Source organism: Lepus europaeus, chromosome 6 (genome assembly GCF_033115175.1).
Source record: "Lepus europaeus isolate LE1 chromosome 6, mLepTim1.pri, whole genome shotgun sequence".
Taxonomy (NCBI): Eukaryota; Metazoa; Chordata; class Mammalia; order Lagomorpha; family Leporidae; genus Lepus; species Lepus europaeus.
Window position 1 is genome coordinate 10,017,678 of NC_084832.1, and position 19,100 is coordinate 10,036,777.

Below are 19,100 nucleotides of genomic sequence, written 5' to 3' on the forward strand. Positions count from 1 at the left end.
CAGCTGTACTTTTGTCTTATTCATATACAACTGAGAAAATACTGAAATTTTTGTGAGGCAGTCTCATCTTTAAAAAATAAAATCAAAATTTTTACTTTAGAAAGTTCATAGATTTAAAGAGATCCATCTTTATTAAAAGATGAACCTCAATTAAAAGGTAAACCTCAATTAAGGGATAAGAATGGAGACATTTCAAATATGAGAACTCTGAATACATTTTAAAGTAATAATTTCAAGAAATGTTTGCTATAGGTCTGCAATAGGCAAATACTCTGGTTTGCAAACAGGAGTGAGTACCTGGAGCTTAGAACAGAGTGGGAAATCAATTAAGAGGAGAACTAGAGACTGACATTGGATGGGTATTGTGTGTTGGGTTATGCTGCTACTTGTGACTCCACCAGAATTCCTGTTTCAGTCCTGGCAGCTCTACTTTAAATCTAGCTTTCTGTTTATGTACCTGGGATATCAGCAGATGACCTTGGCCCTGTCACACACATGGAAGACTTGGATGGAGTTGCAGGCTCCTGGCTTTGGCCTGGACCAGCGTTACAGTAATTTGGAGAGTGAATCAGCAATTGGGTGAACTGTCTGTCTCTCCCTTTCTGTAACTCTGCCTTTTAAATAGAGGAGAATTAAATAATGGCTAAATAGTAAGACTGGCATCTGTGTTGTATCTGGATAGAATTGTGGACACTTAATTTTGCCTTGCAAAGTTCAGATACCTTTTAAACTGGATTGTGAATGATATTGAATTATTTATAAAAGTGTGTTTCCTATAAAGTGCACAAAAATGAGGCTGATATTAAATTCATATTGAAGGTTGTAGTAAAGAGTGTTTTTTCTATAGTAAGAAAACCCTTTCCCTAGCTTCCTTCTCTCAATGTTCAGTCCTTCAGATAGCTGTCGGGGGCATGGGCTGCTGGCAAATTTTTCAGAGCCCTCATTTCTCCAGCCCTAGTAGAGTCAGTGGGTTTTAATTTTTATTTAGTTTTCTAAATATAACCTAATAAACAGTTTACTCCATGGAATGAAGTCATATACAACTATAAGTCCCAAATATTTGTATTACTTAGTGTGTAATAGTTAACTTTTTTTAAAAAATTATTTATCTGGGCCGGCGCTGTGGCTCAACAGGCTAATCCTCCGGCTAGCGGCGCCGGCACACCGGGTTCTAGGTCCCGGTCGGGGCGCCGGATTCTGTCCCGGTTGCCCCTCTTCCAGGCCAGCTCTCTGCTATGGCCTGGGAGTGCAGTGGAGGATGGCCCAAGTGCTTGGGCCATGCACCCCATGGGAGACCAGGAGAAGCACCTGGCTCCTGCCTTTGGATCAGTGCGGTGCACCAGCCGCAGCGGCCATTGAGGGGTGAACCAACGGCAAAGGAAGACCTTTCTCTCTGTCTCTCTCTCACTGTCCACTCTGCCTGTCAAAAAAAATATATATATATATTTATCTGAAAACATTACACAGAGAATGAGAGGCAGAGAGAGAGGGAGAGAGATGTCCATCCATTGATTCACTCCTCAATTGGCTGCAATAGCCACAGCTACGCTAATCCAAAGCCAGGAGCCTTCTCCAGGTCTCCCACGTGGGCACAGGGGTCCAAGGACTTGGGCCATCTTCTACTGCTTTGCCAGGCCATAGCAGAGAGCTGCATTGGAAGTGGAGCAGCCGGGGCTCGTACTGGCACCCATATGGGATGCTGGCATGGCAAATTGTGGTTTTACCCACTACACCACAGCACCAGCCCCAAGAGTTAACTTTTAATTATTCTTGAACAAAACAAATTTTTAAAAATGTAGACATACCACAAAGCAGATTCATAGAATGACAATCAGTTTAATACTCTGACTTCAGAATCAGCCTTTAAGGCTTCCTGGTCTGGCTGAAAAGCCCATGAGAACATTTCATTCATGGAAAGCCAAGACACTGTGGCAAAAAATGTTCTACATGAAGGATGGCTGAGTGATACCCCAGCAGAAGGAAGTTGCTATCAAAGAAGGATGTACTTTTCTCTAAAGGGAGGAGAGAACTTCAGCTTTGCTTACAGCCTTGTCCAAATACTGGTGGAGTTTGTGGACTCAAAGGCTTCCATAGCCTAGGCAGCACATGTCAAGAGCCTCAGGTGGTCACTGACGTCATACATAAGAGTGTTAATTGTTAAATTAACAAGAGGAGTCACTGTGCACTAACTCCCCTTACAGGACCTATGTTCTCAATGAGTTGTATTGAGAGTTAACTGTAAAACCAGTTCTCAAACAGTTTGTGTGTGTACAAATTGTTGAAATCTTAACTTGGTGTGAAGTTGGTCTTCTGTGTGCAAAGTTAATTGAAAATGAATCTTAAGGCTGGCGCCATGGCTCACTTGGCTAATCATCCGTCTGTGGCACCAGCACACCGGGTTCTAGACACTATTGGGTCGCCAGATTCTGTCCCAGTTGCTCCTCTTCCAGTCCAGCTCTCTGCTGTGGCCCAAGAAGGCAGTGGAGGATGGCCCAAGTGCTTGGGCCCTGCACCCGCATGGGAGACCAGGAGAAGCACCTGGCTCCTGCCTTCAGATCAACACGGTGCGCTGGCCCCAGCGGCCATTTGGGGGTGAACCAACGGAAAAATGAACACCTTTCTCTCTCTCTCTCCTCTCTCTCTCTCTCTTTCTCTCTCTCTCTCACTTTTCACTCTGCCTGTCAAAAAAAAAAGAAAAGAAAATGAATCTTAATGGAGAATGGGACTGGCAAGGGGAGAGGGAGGAGTTGGAGGGTGAGAGTATGGATGGGAGGGTGGGTATGGTGGGAAGAATAACTGTATTCCTAAAGTTGTACTTAAGAAATTTGTATTCCTTAAAAAATAAATCTTAAAAACTATAATGAAATAAAGAATTTAAAAAATTGTAGACATAGACCAAGTTTTGAAAAAAATCGTATCAAAAGATAAACAATATCCAGAGCTGTTCAAAATATAATCACTGGTCTATTAACTGTAAATCAATTGAGGAATATTAATACTGTAAACCAGAAATAAAACTAATGGAAAATAAAATGATATCTTAGTGCAAAACACACCATAATATAAAAGTATGATGACAAAACAGTTAAAAGGTTACTAATCTGAGTTTGTAAAATTAAACTGTTGGCTTAATATATGGGTAACCATTAAGATACTGTTTGAAGTTGATTTTCCCAAATTGTTTATACACTACTGTTCCTTATTAATGTAATGAGTTTGTGTTTCAAAACTGTGTACCTCACGATGGCTGGGGAAAGATACTAGTGATAACATCTAAGACTGAAATGAACATTCAGAAAACAATTGATGGGGCCAGCACTGTGGCCTAGCCCCCTTCAGTGCTGGCAACCCATATGGGTGCTGGATCAAGTCCCGGCTGCTCCACTTCCCATTCAGCTCTCTGCTATGGCCTGGGAAAGCAGTAGAAGATGGCCCAAGTCCTTGGGCCCCTGCATTCTCATGGGAAACCCAGAAGAAGCTCCTTGCTTCAGAAAGACCCAGCTCCTGCTGTGCTGCCGTTTGGGGAGTGAACCAGTGGACTGAAGCTCACTCTCTCTCTCCGACTCTGCCTCTCTGTAACTCTGCCTTTCAAATAAATAAAAAATAAATAAATAAAAAAAATCCTGTCTGGTTTCCTGCATAAATTTGCCAGTTGTTGTAGAAAATATGTAGCTCTTTTAGATTTGAGATTATAGTCATAGAGCCATCCTGGTACCCTCTCTGGTAGACCTTAATTAACAGTAACTCAGACCAGTGCTTCCCAACAGGAGTTTTATCCCTCTGGACATTTGGGAATATCTAGAAACAGTTTTGTCACAGCTGGGGTAAGGGAGCTACTGGTACCCCATCCATAAATGGGTGTTGCTAAAAACCCTACAGTGGTAGCAACAACAACATATCTTGTCCAATATTTGAGTGATTCCCATATTGAGAAACTTTGTCCTAGACAAACTAGTTTTGGTATTTAGTCATCTTTAAATCCGTTCCCCACCATTAAAAGTTTAGAAAGATCTAAAGAAGTAAAGTGTTCAAATAACAAATCCACTTTAAGGTAGTTAACTAAATGACTTAGAGAATCTGCAATCAAGTAAGAGAAATTGAATATTTTACCAGTGATCAACATGCTGGAAAAATCCAGAGGAATTGCTAGTTTCTTCCCCAGCTAATGAATATCTTACCACGCATATAGGAGTGCCATCCTTTGCTTTGGTCCAGTAGAGTAGGAGCCTCTTGTATAATTGATCTCATATTCTTTAATATTTGGGGAAAGTAAGCACTCAGTACATCTTTGTTGCCTTCAGTTAAACTTAAGTGGCAGAGGAGGTCTGAACAGTTCACTGCAATGTAATATTTCTTGAACTCACCTTGAGTAGTCAAAGACAAAGGAATATTAATTGTATCTTCAAAGGAATAGTACTACCCAAAGGAGTCTTAACATTTTTGATTACTGGTCTGGAGTATCTTTTCTACATGTGCTAAAATTGTGTTTGCTCAGTAAACTTGCATGCCCATCCTCTCTAGACTTTAAAGGAAATAGAACAATACTTGGAGCTGCCTCTGCTCCACCCTTAATTCTGACATAGCAAAAGACATCACAAGGAGTCCCTAGGAATCATCATAGGGTGAAAAGGATTCAGTTGGAAGGTATTCCAAATTCCAACTTTGTTTTTCAGCAAATAAATAGATTGTTGAAGGGGAGTGTTGCCAACAAATCCTGCTAGCAAAAAAGAAGTATAAAATAAGGTGTTCTGTTTAAGAAAAAAAAAAGTGCCCATAACAGGCAAATTATTATGTGTCCTACACAGTGGAAATGGGACCCAAAAAATTATTAAGAATGTATCTGAAATTCAGATTAAATTGAACATCCAGTGTTTTAATTTGCTTAATCAGCTCTATGTTCATTTTAAGAAAGTGCTATTTTCCTGATCACAAATAAGCATAAAATATGTGATTTCTGATGGTAATAGAAATTATCCTATCAGGTGTTTTGTACCAATTCAAAGTTACTCTGTGTTTCTTGAGTTATTCAGCAGTGATAATCTGACTATGCTAAAGGATTATGTATAGAATTACATTGTTTTATATGAAATTGATGGAGGATAATTTTTATTTTAATTTATTAAAATAAAATAAAAATTATCGCTATACATGTCTCACCAGTGAGCTTCCATTATTGCTAAAGAAAGTTGATGTGAGCTCAGGTAAATAGCCACTATGACACGTATGTCAGTCACTTAGGCTCATAGCCTTCACTGCTGCACTTGATAAGACACTGAGCCACACTGGAAGCTTTCTGGCAGAGCATTGTATGTGGTGATGAGACACGCACACCAGCTTTTTGTGTTTGGGATGTCCTGTACAGAGGACTTCTGAATGAGACACCAATCTAGTTCATATATTACATTAAAATGTCAAAGCCATATTATTTCTTTAAAAAAGCAGTGAGGGATGTATTGGAAGATAATACATTTTTGACATTATGGGAACTTCTAGAATCCTGGGTTTTTCAAAATTACTGGATGACAATCATCTTTATAATTTTCTTAGTAATCATTTTTGAGATGATATTTGTAAAAATTCATGCATACGTTCAGAAGAAGACTGCACTTCCAGAAAAAGGTAGTTCTTACACCAAGAAGGTATGCAGAAATGGTTGACTTCCCTATTTTTCAAAATCTTACCTGAGAATTATTTGTAAAAGTTCTGAACTTTGATATTTGGATTACTTCTCTAATGTTTTGTTTTCCCTCTTGAAATAGAATGAAGACAGTAGCCTAAGGCACATGAAGCATGGTAAATAATACATATATATATGATTTCATGTTTTCATTTAAGACTTGTTCAGCCTGATCTTCCATTGATACTGTGACTTTTTAATTCTCATTTAGCTCTAAGGAACCATCCAGTTATTCATCCATCTTCAGCAGAAAGGTAAGTGATATATTTTGGAATTAAATGAAATAGTTCTTTGTGTTCTTTTAAAAAAGGCATTGCTTTTGAATTTCAGAGAATGATTTCCTGTATGTATAATAGTCCACAGCTGTTCACCAGCAATCCAGGAGCATGTGTAGTTCTTAGTCTTAGAGGCCAGTCTCACTTCCCTGGTATGGAGAGGCCAAAGGATATTTCACAAATAGGGCAACATGCCTGGTGTTTAAGAAGGAGCTGTTTGCCTTGCTGTAATCAACTCCCTTCTATTTCTGCCTCCAAACTTCACTAAACTCAACCCCATTCATGAGTGTTTGTATTTGATTGATTTAAATTTATTTTATTTTTATTTATTTGAAAAGGAGAAAGACAGAAAGAGCTCCCAAATAAAAATGAAATAACTTTAATGAGCAAAGAGATACTTGATAAGAAGAAAGAAAGAGCTCCCATCATTTGCCCACAATGGCCAATCAGGGTAGGCTGGACCAAAGGTGGAAGCTGGGCATTCAATCCAGGTTTCCCACATGAGTGGCAAGAACCCAATTACTTGAGCCATTAACCATTGCCTTCTAAGGCCCACATTAGCAGGAAGCTGGATTCAATAACTCCAGATATTGAACCCCAGTACTCCAGGTATGGGGGACATGAGTGTGTTAATTGTAAGGCCAAATACCTGCCCTTGTATGAGAAATTTTCTTTCCTCCCTGAAGTTGAGTAAAGGGTTGAGTTTTTGTCTGGGTGAGCTTGTTGGCAGATGAAGGTTAGCGATCAGAAACCCAGAAGTGGATATGATCATTCAGCAAATATTTACTGAGCGCCTACTCTGTGCCCAGCATGGTTCCAGGTCCTTGGGATATACCAGTGAATAAAGCAAATATTCCTGCCTTGTGTTTGGGGAGGGAGGTTTGTAATAAATAATGACAGAATAAATAAATTATATATATCAGTAGGTGACATGAAATATAAGAGAACCGTGTTAGCCAGGCAGAATTTCAGTGAGCAAAGAAAACTTGTTCTTACATTAAACTGGAAGGAATGGTCTGTATCACAGTTTCCTTATGCTAGAATTAGATCACGTCCATTCCTAACCTAATCTCTTGGAAATGGAATTACTGTATTACACTAATCCGAATCATCTGAGGTAGAATAGGGTGTTGGGGAATACACATGATTATTATTGCTACCCCAAACTTTGTCTTAGTTGTAAGGACAAGACTTGCTACCAAAGATTTACCAAAGTAAAGGCTAGATAATACTAACCAAGACTGGAATCAACCTAGTCAAGAACAAAGATTACATTTGTTTGGGGATAATAGGATTGCAACTTGGGAAAACACAAACTCCAGCAGCCTGGAAAATGCTAAAAGATTTTACAAAGTGGTGGTTAATTTAAAGCTTAAAATTGCAAAGTGGTGGTAGCTATAGCATTGGCTTGCCAGAAATTATTGGTACTAACAAAGAGTCAAGCTATTTTGTAAAAAAGGGATGAGATGTTGACTCAATCTGTAGTTAATTTAGGAGACACAGAGGATTTTACAAATGGTTAATAAAAGCTGGTGAATTCTAGTTTACCCACATCAAGGGTAAATGTGCACCCAGGTACTTTCAAGCAGCCTAGTTCAACGGTTGAGTGTGAACATGTCTGAAACCTGATTTAACATAGCCTCTTGACTTCATTTTAAGTGCCCCAAAGCAATGCCATTCCATTTTTTATTTTCTTCCTAGACAATAATAAAAATGTGTACATAGTGTGTGTTAATTTGAACCGGCCATCATAGCACAGGACCACAGACTGAATGGCGTAAACAGCAGAAGTTTGTTTTCTCATAGTTCTGGAGAATCAAAGTCCAGGAGTAAGGTGTCAGCAGGTTTGGTTTCTCCTGAGTGCTCTTTCCTTGACTTGCAGATGGCCACTTTCTGTGTCCTCACATGGCCTTTGCTCAGTGCATGTCCCTGATGTCTCTGTGCGTATCTCTTCTTCTTAGAAGGCATTAATCATATTGGAAAGGAACCTCCATCCTAAAGTTATCAGTTTAACTTAATCACCCTTTGAAGGCCTTGTCTTCCAATACAGTTGTATGGATTAGGGCCCACTCATATGACCTCATTTAACGTTAATCACCCATTTTAAAGTCCCTCTGTTCAAATATGGTCACATTTCTGAGGTCATGGGGGTTAGGAATTGCAGATGTGAATTTCAGGCAAACACAATTCAGCCCAGACACAGCCTATAATTTTTTTATTATAAGGAGAATGGATTTCATGTATTTCATACACACAATTCTAAGAACATAATGAAACTTCCCTCTTTCTCGCCTTCTCTCTCTTCTTCCTTCCTTTTTTTCTTTTAATTTTTATGGTAATATATGTTTAATTTATTTTATAATCACAGGTTTAATGCTTAATTAAATATAGTTTTCAACAAGTAAAAAGTGGAAAGACCACTGTTCCACAGAAATATAGACAAGGGCTATAAACAATAATCAAGGATGTCATTTTCACTTTTATGCATTCAGGTTTGTAGATTTTTTTAAAAGATTATTTTATTTATTTGAAATGCAGAGTTATAGAGAGGTAAGGGGAGAAGCAGAGAGGGAGAAAGAGATAAACAGAAAGAGAGATTTGCTGATTCCCTTCCCAGATGGTCACAATGGCCATGGTTCGGCCAGCCAAAGCCAGAAGCCAGGAGCTTTTCTCCTGGGTCTCCCACATGGGTGTAGGAGCCCAAGCATCCTCTGCTGCTTTTCTCACACCATTAGCAGGGATCTAGAAGGGACATGGAGTAGCCAGGACTCAAACTGATACCCACATGGGATGCCAGCATCGCAGGCAGCAGCAGCTTAATGAGCTACGTCACAATGCCGGCCACCATTCATGGTTTTTTTGTACTCTATATATATTAGCTATCACAAATCAGAGAAAATACATGATATTTGTCTTTTTGGGTCTGGCTTATTTCACTAACATAATGGTCTCCAGCTGCATCCATTTTGTTGGGAAAGACAGGATTTCATTCCTTTTTATAGCTGAGTAGTATTCCATTGTGTACATGTAAGCCACATTTTCTTTATCCAGTCATCTGGATAAATTTATCCAATCATCTGGATTGATTTGTTATCTTAGATACTGGGAATTGAGCTACTTTAAACTTTGGGGTACAGATAACTCTTTCATGTACTGATTTCATTTCCTTTGGATAAATTCCTAGGAGTTTAATGACTGGGTCATATGATAGATTTATGTTCAGAATCTCCATACTGTCTTCCACAATGGTTGTACTAGTTTACATTCCCATCAATAGTATATTAGGGTACATTTTTCTCAACATTCTGGGTAGCATTTGCTATTTTTTGATTTTTGGATGGTAGTCATTCTAACTGGAATGAGGTGAAACCTCATTGTGGTTTTTATTTGCATTTTTCTGATGGCTAGTGATCCTGAGCATCTTTTCATGTGTCTGCTGGCCATTTGTATTTCATTCTTTAAAAAGTACTTGGCCATGTCCTTTGCCCATTTCTTAACTGGATTATTTGTTTTGTTGTTATTGAGTTTCTTGAGCCCCTCATATATTCTGGATGTTCATCCTTTATCAAATGCACAGTTTGCAAATATCTTCTCCCATTCTGCTGGTTGCCTCTTTTCAGTTTATTTCGTGTTTGCTGTGCAGAAGCTTCTTTTTAAATTTTTATTAATATAAATAGAGCAGATTTCATGTATTTCGGAAGTATAGTTCTAAGAAGTTAATCGTTCTTCCATCCTTCCTCCTATCCCTCCCTCAACCTCCCTCCTTTCTTCCTTTTAAAAAATTTTTGCAAAAAACATAATTTCAGTTCACTGTATTATCACGGGCTTAGTTCACCACTAATCATAATATTCAACAAGTAAAAAGTAGGAAGACCATAGTTCAGAAGCTTCTGATGCAATCCCATTTGTCTATTTTTTGCTTTTATTGCCTGTGCTTCTGAGGTTTTATCAAAGAAATCTTTGCCTATTTGATGCCTTCTATGTTTCCCTATGTTTTCCTGTAGTAATTTGATGGTTACAAGTGTTAGGTTTAGCACTTTGATCCATTGTGAGTTGAATTTTGTAGAGGTGTAAGGTAGGGGTCTTGTTTCATATTTCTGAATGCAAAGATCTAATTTTCCCAACACCATTTGTTGAAAAGACTGTCCTTTATCTAGGGAGTGATTTCAGCTTGAAGTCAAAGATTGGTTGGTTGTAGATGTGTGGATTGTTTTCTGGGATTTCTATTCTGTTCCACTGGTCCATGTGTCTGTTTTTGTGCCAGTTCCAGACTGCATTGATTATAACTGCCCTGTAGTATGCCTTGAAATATCTAGTATTATGATGCCTCTAGCTTTGCTTTTATTGTTTAATATTGCTTTAGCTATATTTTGTTTCCATATGGATTTTAGGATCTTTTTTTCTAGATCTGAGAAGAATGTCCTTGGTATTTTGATTGGGATAGCATTGAATCTGTAAATTGCTTTAGGTAATATGGACATTTTGTTGATGTTAATTCTTACGAGATCAGACGAGATCAGGTGCGTTCAGGGTGGTGTGGCCGTAGACGTTGATGTTAATTCTTTCAATCCACAAACATGGAAGATTTTCTCATTTTTGTATGTGTGTTCTATTTCTTTCCTTAATGTTTTATAATTTTTCATTCCAGAGATCTTTTACATCCTTGATTAGATTTATCTCAAGGTATTTAAAATGTTTGTAGTTATTTTGAATGGGACTGCTTTGACAAGTTCTTTCTCATCTATAGCATTGTCTGTGTATTCAAATGCTTTTGATTTTTGTGTGTTGATTTTGTATCCTGCAACTTTACCAACTCTCTTATGAGGTCGAATAGTCTCTTAATAGAGTCTTTTGGTTCCTCTTTCTACATATATAGGATCATGTCATCTGCAAACAGGGACAATGTGACTTCTTCTTTTCCCATCCCCTTGATTTTTTTTTTTTTTTTGGCCTAGTGGCTCTGACACAGACTATATTAGAGGCTAATGAATACTCTCACAAGAGAAGTTGGAAACTGGCAAATTTTATTCACCTAATATTTTGTTATCTATAAAAATGTAACCATAATATAGTCTAAAATACCCCAGATTCTTTCTCTCTGTCTCTCTCTCTCTCACTATCCACTCTGCCTGTCAAAAAAAAAAATACGCCGGCGCCGTGGCTCAACAGGCTAATCCTCCGCCTTGCGGCGCCGGCACACCGGGTTCTAGTCCCGGTCGGGGCACCGATCCTGTCCCGGTTGCCCCTCTTCCAGGCCAGCTCTCTGCTGTGGCCAGGGAGTGCAGTGGAGGATGGCCCAAGTGTTTGGGCCCTGCACCCCAGGGGAGACCAGGATAAGCACCTGGCTCCTGCCATCGGAACAGCGCGGTGCGCCGGCCGCAGCGCGCTACCGCGGCGGCCATTGGAGGGTGAACCAACGGCAAAAGGAAGACCTTTCTCTCTGTCTCTCTCTCTCACTGTCCACTCTGCCTGTCAAAAAAAAAAAAATACCCCAGATTCTTTTTTTTTTAAAGATTTATTTATTTATTTGAAAGTCAGAGTTACACAGAGAGAGAAGTTGAGGCAGAGAGATAGAGAGAGAGAGAGGTCTTCCATTCGCTGGTTCACTCCCCAGTTGGCCACAGTGGCTGGAACTGTGCCGATCCGAAGTCAGGAGCTGGGAACTTCTCCTGAGTCTCCCACGCAGGTGCATGGGCCCAAGGACTTGGGCCATCTTCTGCTGCTCTCCCAGGCGATAGCAGAGAGTGGGATCGGAAGTGAAGCATCCGGGATTCGAACTGGCACCTATAGGAAATGCCGGCACTGCAGGCAGCTACTTTACCAGCTATGCTACAGCAGTGGCTCCACCCCAGATTCTAATTAGACAAATCCAAATTAAGGAGATTTGCAATGTGTCTATTTAACACAAGGTTGGCTGGATCATGATGATTTCATGGACTACCTTCACTGCTGTGTTTGACTGAGGGTTGTTTAAAAGTAAGATCACACTTCCAGGAAAGTGTGAGATAACCTGTATTATCACAGATAGCTAGTAAGATGCTAGTTTACCTGAGTTTCAATGTTTTATTTTAGAAAATCCCTTCCATAAAAAGAGTGATTCTTAAAACTTATCATGTATCAGGGTCCATCTGGTGAATGAGTAGTACAGTGGTTACAGTGTTGCTTGGGATACTTAGTCCCGTATCTGAGTAACTCTTGGTTGAAATCCAGCTTCTCCACTTCTAATCCAGCTTTTTGCTAATGTGCCCTGTGAGAGCACATGACGGCTCAAGAATTTGGGTCTCTGCCCCTCACATGGGAGACCTGAATAGAGTTTGGGGCTCCTGGCTTCGGCCTGCTGCAGCCCTGGGTGTTAAAGACATTTGGGGAGTCAACCAGGAGATGGAAGATCTGTGTCTCTCTGTATCTTTGTCACTCTGTCTTTTCCTGTTACTCTGCCTTTCAAATAAGATGAAAATAAATAATTTTTAAGAGATTTATTTGAAAAGCAGAATGACAGAGAGAGAGGGGGAGAGAGAGAGAGAGAGAGAGAGAGAGAGAGATCTTCCATTCACTGTTTCACCCCCAAATGGCCTCAATTCTGGACCATGCTAAAGCCAGAAGCCAGAAACTCCATCCAGTTCTCCCATGTGGTTGACAGGGTCTCAAGCACTTGAGCCCTCTTCAGAAACAGAGCAGCAAGGACTCCCAACTGGTACTCCATCAAGGGAAGCCAGTAATAGGTGTAATCCTCTGAACCACATGCCAGCCCTCCAAATAAATAATGTTTTAAAGAACTCTTAAATTTCTGGGTCCTACCCACAGAGCTTCTGATTTAAGGGGGTTAGGGTGTGGCCTGAGAATTTTCATTTAATGTCTAACAAGTTTCTAGGCATACTAGATTTTTCCAAAGAAACACAATGATTGAGTGAAAGAAATATTGAGTGAGTGAGTGAGTGAGATTTTAAATTAGCTCATACAGTTATAGTGATTAGCAAGTCCAAAATGTGCATTTTAAATCCAAAAGCAATCTGTTGGCAGAATTCCCTTACTCTGGGGTGGTCAGACTTTTGTTTTATTTAGACCTTTAACTAACTAGGTGAGACCCACTCAAGTTATGGAAACTAATCTGCTTTACTCAGAGCTAACTGATTTAAATATTAATTTCATCCAAAGCATCTTCATAGAAACATCCCAGATAATGGTTGGCTGCATTTCTGGGCATCATGGCCCAAACTGACATAAAGTTCATCATTGTGGGGCCGGCATTTGGCCTAGCTCTTAAGATGCCCACATGCCGTACTGGAGTGCATAGGTTCGGTTTCCCACCCCAGCTTCTGATTCCAACTTCCTGTGCATGGAGACCCTGGAAGGCAGCAGATGATGGCTCAAGTAGTTGAGTCCCTGCCACCCACATGGGAGTACAGAGTTCCTGACTCCCAATTTTGTCCTGGCCCAGTCCTGCCCCTTGAGGGCATTTTGGGAGGGGAAGTAATCCAGCAGTTGGGAGTCTCTCTCTCTCTCTCTTTTTTCTCTTCCTCTCCCTTTCTCTCTCTCACCCATCTTCCCTCCCTCCCATTCCCCCCTACCCTCAAAATTTTTTTTAAAAAATCACAGCAGTAGTGCTGATGCTGTTGATCTGAGTAGTTATTAGACTGAAACTTATCATGGGAGGTAGACAGGTGGATATTGGCAAGCTCACTTCTATGATCGTTACTCTAACTCAAAATTGTGCTTAGAAACACTTGTCTAAAATGTAGACTTTTCTGCTCACCACAAACAGCTGTTAAGATCATCTGAACTTATCTACAGAAAACTGCAGTTTATACTATTGTACATTCTTCTGTTATTCCTACTAAATTTCCCCAGGAATTTTTCTTATAAAAATTTTCATACGAAGAACAGAAATAAACTCCATTGCTCATAAAGGAATGTAATTTTATTCTGCAACTTTGACTCATTGCTGTCAAGAATAGTCTTTTAGAGAAGTTGATGTATCTCATTCTCTAAGATATATAAATTATTAATTTCACTTTGTTTTGATCAGTACATTAAGTGAAAGGAACTAGATAATGAATTACTTTGTAATGTGGATAATTACTTTCCACTGTATATTGACCTGTTTTCATTTACTATGTTGCTTCCTTAAATGAAAAAGAGAGCCTTGTAAGAGATATATCCCAAATGACAGTTCATTTGCACAATTTTCTTATATTTTAGAGATGACATCTTTTCAGAAAGAACAACTACATCATTACTTACACCTGAAAGAAATGATGGTAGCTTCGAAGATGAAGTTTTATTGTCAGGTGAACTAAACCGGGCAGGCACCAATGAAAGCCAATATCATGTAAGTCACATTTGCAGAAGTCATGTGACATCTTCAAGTGAGACCAGCTCATCTTTGTCATTGTTTCACTCAGAAGTAAAGGAAATTTTTCTAAGGAACAGACAGCATCCAGAAAATGAATATGAAACAATACAAATTTCTTCAAAAAAATTATTTTCAATAATGAAAACCAACAAAAATAAAAATTCAGGGTTTTCTTCTGATGCTAGTTTTTCAAAAACATCTAAATTCTCTATAGAGAATGAAAATCTAGATGTGACACCATGCCCTCCTGCCCATTTATTTCTTTCTAGAGACCAAGTTAGACTTCTGGAAGAAACTGTGAGAAATCAAATTCCTTTACATCACAATGCTACACTAGAGAGTGAAGCTATTTATCTATGCTCGAGATCTAGAGAGTCCTTGGTTCAGAACCAACATTCTGTTGGGATGGTTATTCTTGCCCAAGCACAAGATTCTTCTCCAGGACAAAATGCTATTCAGAATCAAAGTTTTTATGAAACTCGATTCCCTAGTCAAGACCAACAGTTTATTCACAATCAAGAATCAATCAACAACCAGCCTGATATCGGTGCTACTAGTTATTTAGCTCTGCCTCAAGACTTGATGAAAAAACCATTTTCCACAAGCACACGAGACTCTCTCCTGGCCCGCAATGTAGATACAAGCCAAAATTTCATCCCAGTCCAATATACTGTGGAAACACAAGAAGATTTTATCAAAGGCAAAGGTTCTGATATACACTTAGGTGAAAACCAGTATCCTGTTTCTTTTGAAGAGTCAAACAAAATTAAATATTTTATCAACAGGAAAGATACTGTTTTTAAAAGTGCAGAATTTCTGGGTCTAACTCTAAGTCCAAATTCAGTTACTGAAGATATGCCACAACTAAAGAGTGTAAAGTCAAAAGACAAGCAACAAATGGCTTCGTCAGAATTAACCCAGTATTCTCTACATAGTTCAATGCCTCTTTCACCTACCATGAAAGGGCAGAAAGACAAAAGAAAAACACTTGACAATAAAAGCAAACTCAATCTTAACATTCCATCTCTAAAAACAAAGAAAACAACCTCATGGGTATTTCAAACCACAGGATTTCACACTTCAAAAAACAGGAATGAACTGGCATGTAAGAATAACTCTCTGAAGAAAGAATTGCATCAAAGGAAAGGTCTCTTAGGTATAGCTTTGCAGCTTATTTCTGTTCCCACGCTTATTCCTCCATACATTAAAAAGTATTCTAGGAAAAAACTAATGGAAGTCATGCAAGGCTTAATCAAATGCAGACATTTTCTGCAGAAGCAGAATGAATTACCAGATACACAGGAAATTGATCATGTAGGTTCTGCTGAGGAGAGAGGTCTCTCAGGCATTACTGAAAGTGCACAGCAGCATGAGAAAGAAAATATAGGAATAGAAGATGTTTTGCTAAGAACGTCACCTCAGCTAGAACAGTCTTTCGTGGTTAACACTGATCAACTAAAAGTACCTTGTTCATTAACAGAAGCAACCAGGAAAAGCCAACAATCTCCTGAAGACCCAATTAAACAAGCAAAAGAAATTAGTATTACAGAATTGCATGCCCCAGTGGACAAAAAAGCAGTTGACCTGCATATTCCAAACGATGAGGCACCTTCAGAAGCAGCTATATCAGAACCTTTGCCCAAACTGGTTTCCTCTCCCAAAATGGAATCGAACAGAAGAATAGAAACACAAGAGGACCTACAAAGTAGAGATAATTCCCATCTTCAGCTTTCAAATGGACAGGAGTTACTAACTAGTTTGCCAAAAATACAGAAGCATTTTTCAAAGGAAAATACACAGAACCCAAAAGACTTTCTGGAAATTGTTCTGGAATTGTCCAATCCTAATTTGCCCATTTCCCTAGGACTCAGAAAGCATGAAAACAGAGAACAATTTGAAGGCCTAAAAGTTCAAGTAAATCTGAAGGAAAATAAACAATTAATATTTAATATTACAGAATGTGGCAGTGTAAGGGAAATTGAGGAACTGGAATGCAACACTAAAAGCAACATAAAACATATTCTTCAAGGTAAAAGCACATCTGATGCATGTCATAATGCCAGCGACACTGAAACACCTGATATAGAAATACATAGCAGAATAAAAACTAAGACAAATACATCAGTAATAATAAGGCTCAATCATTCAACATTGAAGCGTGAAATACTTCCAGGTGAAAAGACAGTACAGAATGAAAAATACATTGATAAGAGCTCTGTACTTAAAAAAACAAAACAATATGACAGAGGGCAAGAGGAACAAGAGGAGGAAAAAGCCATTCCACAGCTGACACCACAAGAGATCAGCTTCAGCATATATCCAAAACAAAAGCCTAAATATATCAAATTCAGAGTGGAACAGATCAGTTTACAAAGTAGAAAAACTCAAAATAAAGAGCTAAAAGTACAACCACAAACTCTTTCTATTCTGGGGACAAGTTCACCCCCCAAGATAGATCCATTTCAAGTTAAGAAGGTAAAGCAAAACACAGAAAGACCTCCAGGTAGCGAAAGTATTATAGATTCAATGAATCCACCTACAATGCCTGAGAACTTGTCAGTTGGTGAACCTTTAATTGAAACAATAGAGCATGGTATCCCATTTGGTGAAAACCTCAGTATTGTAGTAGATAGTGATAATGCAGAAGAAATGGGTGACTCAAAGAGAAATTTACGTGCAGTTGCCCTGGAGTCTTTCAATGTAAGAAGAAAAAAATCAGGAACAAAAAATATACTGAAAATTCAACATGTAAGTATGAAAGTAAAGAAGATGGCAATCTCACTAAAGCCTTGTATCAGTAGACAGGGTATTCCAAGCCATATTAAAAATTTGGGAGACAATTTTGAAATCACAATTAAACAGACACCACAAGATAAAATTGTAGCTGATTTGAATTGCAGTCATATCAGACCAATTCAAGAGACACCCCAACTTGAAGAGGAAGAAAAGTGTTCAAAGTCCACTAGTAAGGACGATGAACCTCCAAATACACTAGAAGCTACATTGCAAGATGAGGTGAAAGCTATTTACCCTCACACATCTGTTTTGCCTGAAGCTAGAAGATGTAGCGGATTAAATGCAGAGAATTTCAGTCATATCAGACCAATTCAAGAGACACCCCAACTTGAAGAGGAAGAAAAGTATTCGGAGTCCACTAGTAAGGACAATGAATCTCCAAATACACTAGAAGCTACATTGCAAGATGAGGTGAAAAGGGACAAAGAAACTCAGAACCTCAGATTGGATGCAATTGCAGAAAAGGAGATTAAAACAGAGAAAGAAATGCATCAACCAATCCCATCAACAGAAGCCACTGTGGACTCTGTTGACTCCCCTCTAATAGATCTATCTCATGTTGAGAGTGTAAAGAAAAGCCTAACAACACAGACAGACTTCAGAAGCACTGCAGATTCAGAGACGCCGCCTCCAATACCAGGGAAACCACTAAGTGGAGACCCTTTAAGCCAAACAGGAGAAAGTGATGTTCCAAGTAATGGAAGTGATACGAGTGAAATGGGTTCCTGTTATGCTGGGGAGAAGGCAGGGTTACTGAAGGATTTACCAGCAGCTCCCCTTGAGACTTGTGATTGCTCCACACCTGTTTTGTCTTATTCTAAAGGAAAGAAAAACAGAGTAAGATTTGCAAGCATGGAAACTTTATTGAGCCCCAAATGTATAAATATGAAAATATTGAAGCCATCAAAGTCACAAGTATCTAATATCACAGGCCACAGAAAAAAGAAATCAGAATTGAACTTTAAGACCGTGGTTAAAAAGATCAATCAAACTGAAGGATTGGTCCCCGACTGTCTAAATACCCTTTACTCTCCCATTCACAGCCAATTGCAGAGCATTTTCTGTCATACTCAGTTAAAGCCATACAAACCAGCAAAGAAAAATTATGTTGATTTCTTTGCTAAGAGTAGTGCATTCTATGACCGGGAAGAAAAATTGCAAGATAAAGAAGAAAAGGAACAAAAGCCTATAGGAGAAGCAGCTCTACAGCACAGCCAACACGTGTGGTCTGATGCATTTCAAATGAAGGAGACCCACCTTAACAAAACAGACACATCACTGGACCGTTTAACACAGGAACTGCAAAGTATGCAGCACCAAATGGGTTTTACAGAAAGTGCCTTGGAGGTTAGCCTCAAAATGAATCCTACAGAATCTGAAGAACTACAGACAGCAAACCAAACAGCAAGTGACATGATGGTTGCTAAGAATGCTGAGATGCCACCTCCCAAATCAGGAAACTCACCACCAAGCGAAATTTTGAACATGACAGAGGGTGGTTTATCATCTGATGGGAAACCTAAAAGAGAACTAGATTCTTACTCTGCGGGGAAAAAATCAGAGAAGCCAGATGTGCAAATGACAATCCAGCAGTCTTCTGATTCCATTATGACACCCTCTGTGTCTAAATCTGAAAGACACAAAAAAGCATTAAGATTCGTAAGGAAGAAAGAACCAGTGAGTCTAAATCATAGAACCATGAGGGAAATAAAGCCATTAATTTTACGTATGACTGATGGCAGGAATAGCAAGGAACAGCAAAGCAATGAAATTCAAATGAAAATGAAAGATTCACAGCAGAAGAAAAAGGTAACAGATGCATGTTTAGACATCATTCACTCTACCATGCCTAACCTTCCCAATATCAAAATGAAGAGAAGTTTAAATGTGGATATAGGTACACAGAGAAAAGCAAGAATTGGTTGTATGCATCTAATGCAGGAGAAATCACCAAATGGAAAAAAAGTATATTACCCAAATGCTATTGATGTGTGTAGTT

The 19,100-nt window shown here is 39.0% G+C and overlaps 1 protein-coding gene across 1 annotated transcript in view; it reads left to right on the plus strand.

Moving 5' to 3' along the window:
• The first annotated feature begins 5,408 nt into the window (after positions 1 to 5,408).
• CCDC168 (coiled-coil domain containing 168) overlaps positions 5,409 to 19,100 on the plus strand; it is a 36,807-nt gene continuing 23,115 nt past the window's right edge. Inside the window, exons 1-5 of the mRNA XM_062195561.1 lie at positions 5,409 to 5,639; positions 5,760 to 5,793; positions 5,889 to 5,931; positions 14,152 to 17,204; positions 17,316 to 18,557. Of these exons, the coding sequence (XP_062051545.1) occupies positions 5,409 to 5,639; positions 5,760 to 5,793; positions 5,889 to 5,931; positions 14,152 to 17,204; positions 17,316 to 18,557 (4,603 nt within the window). The remainder of the gene's footprint in view (positions 5,640 to 5,759; positions 5,794 to 5,888; positions 5,932 to 14,151; positions 17,205 to 17,315; positions 18,558 to 19,100) is intronic.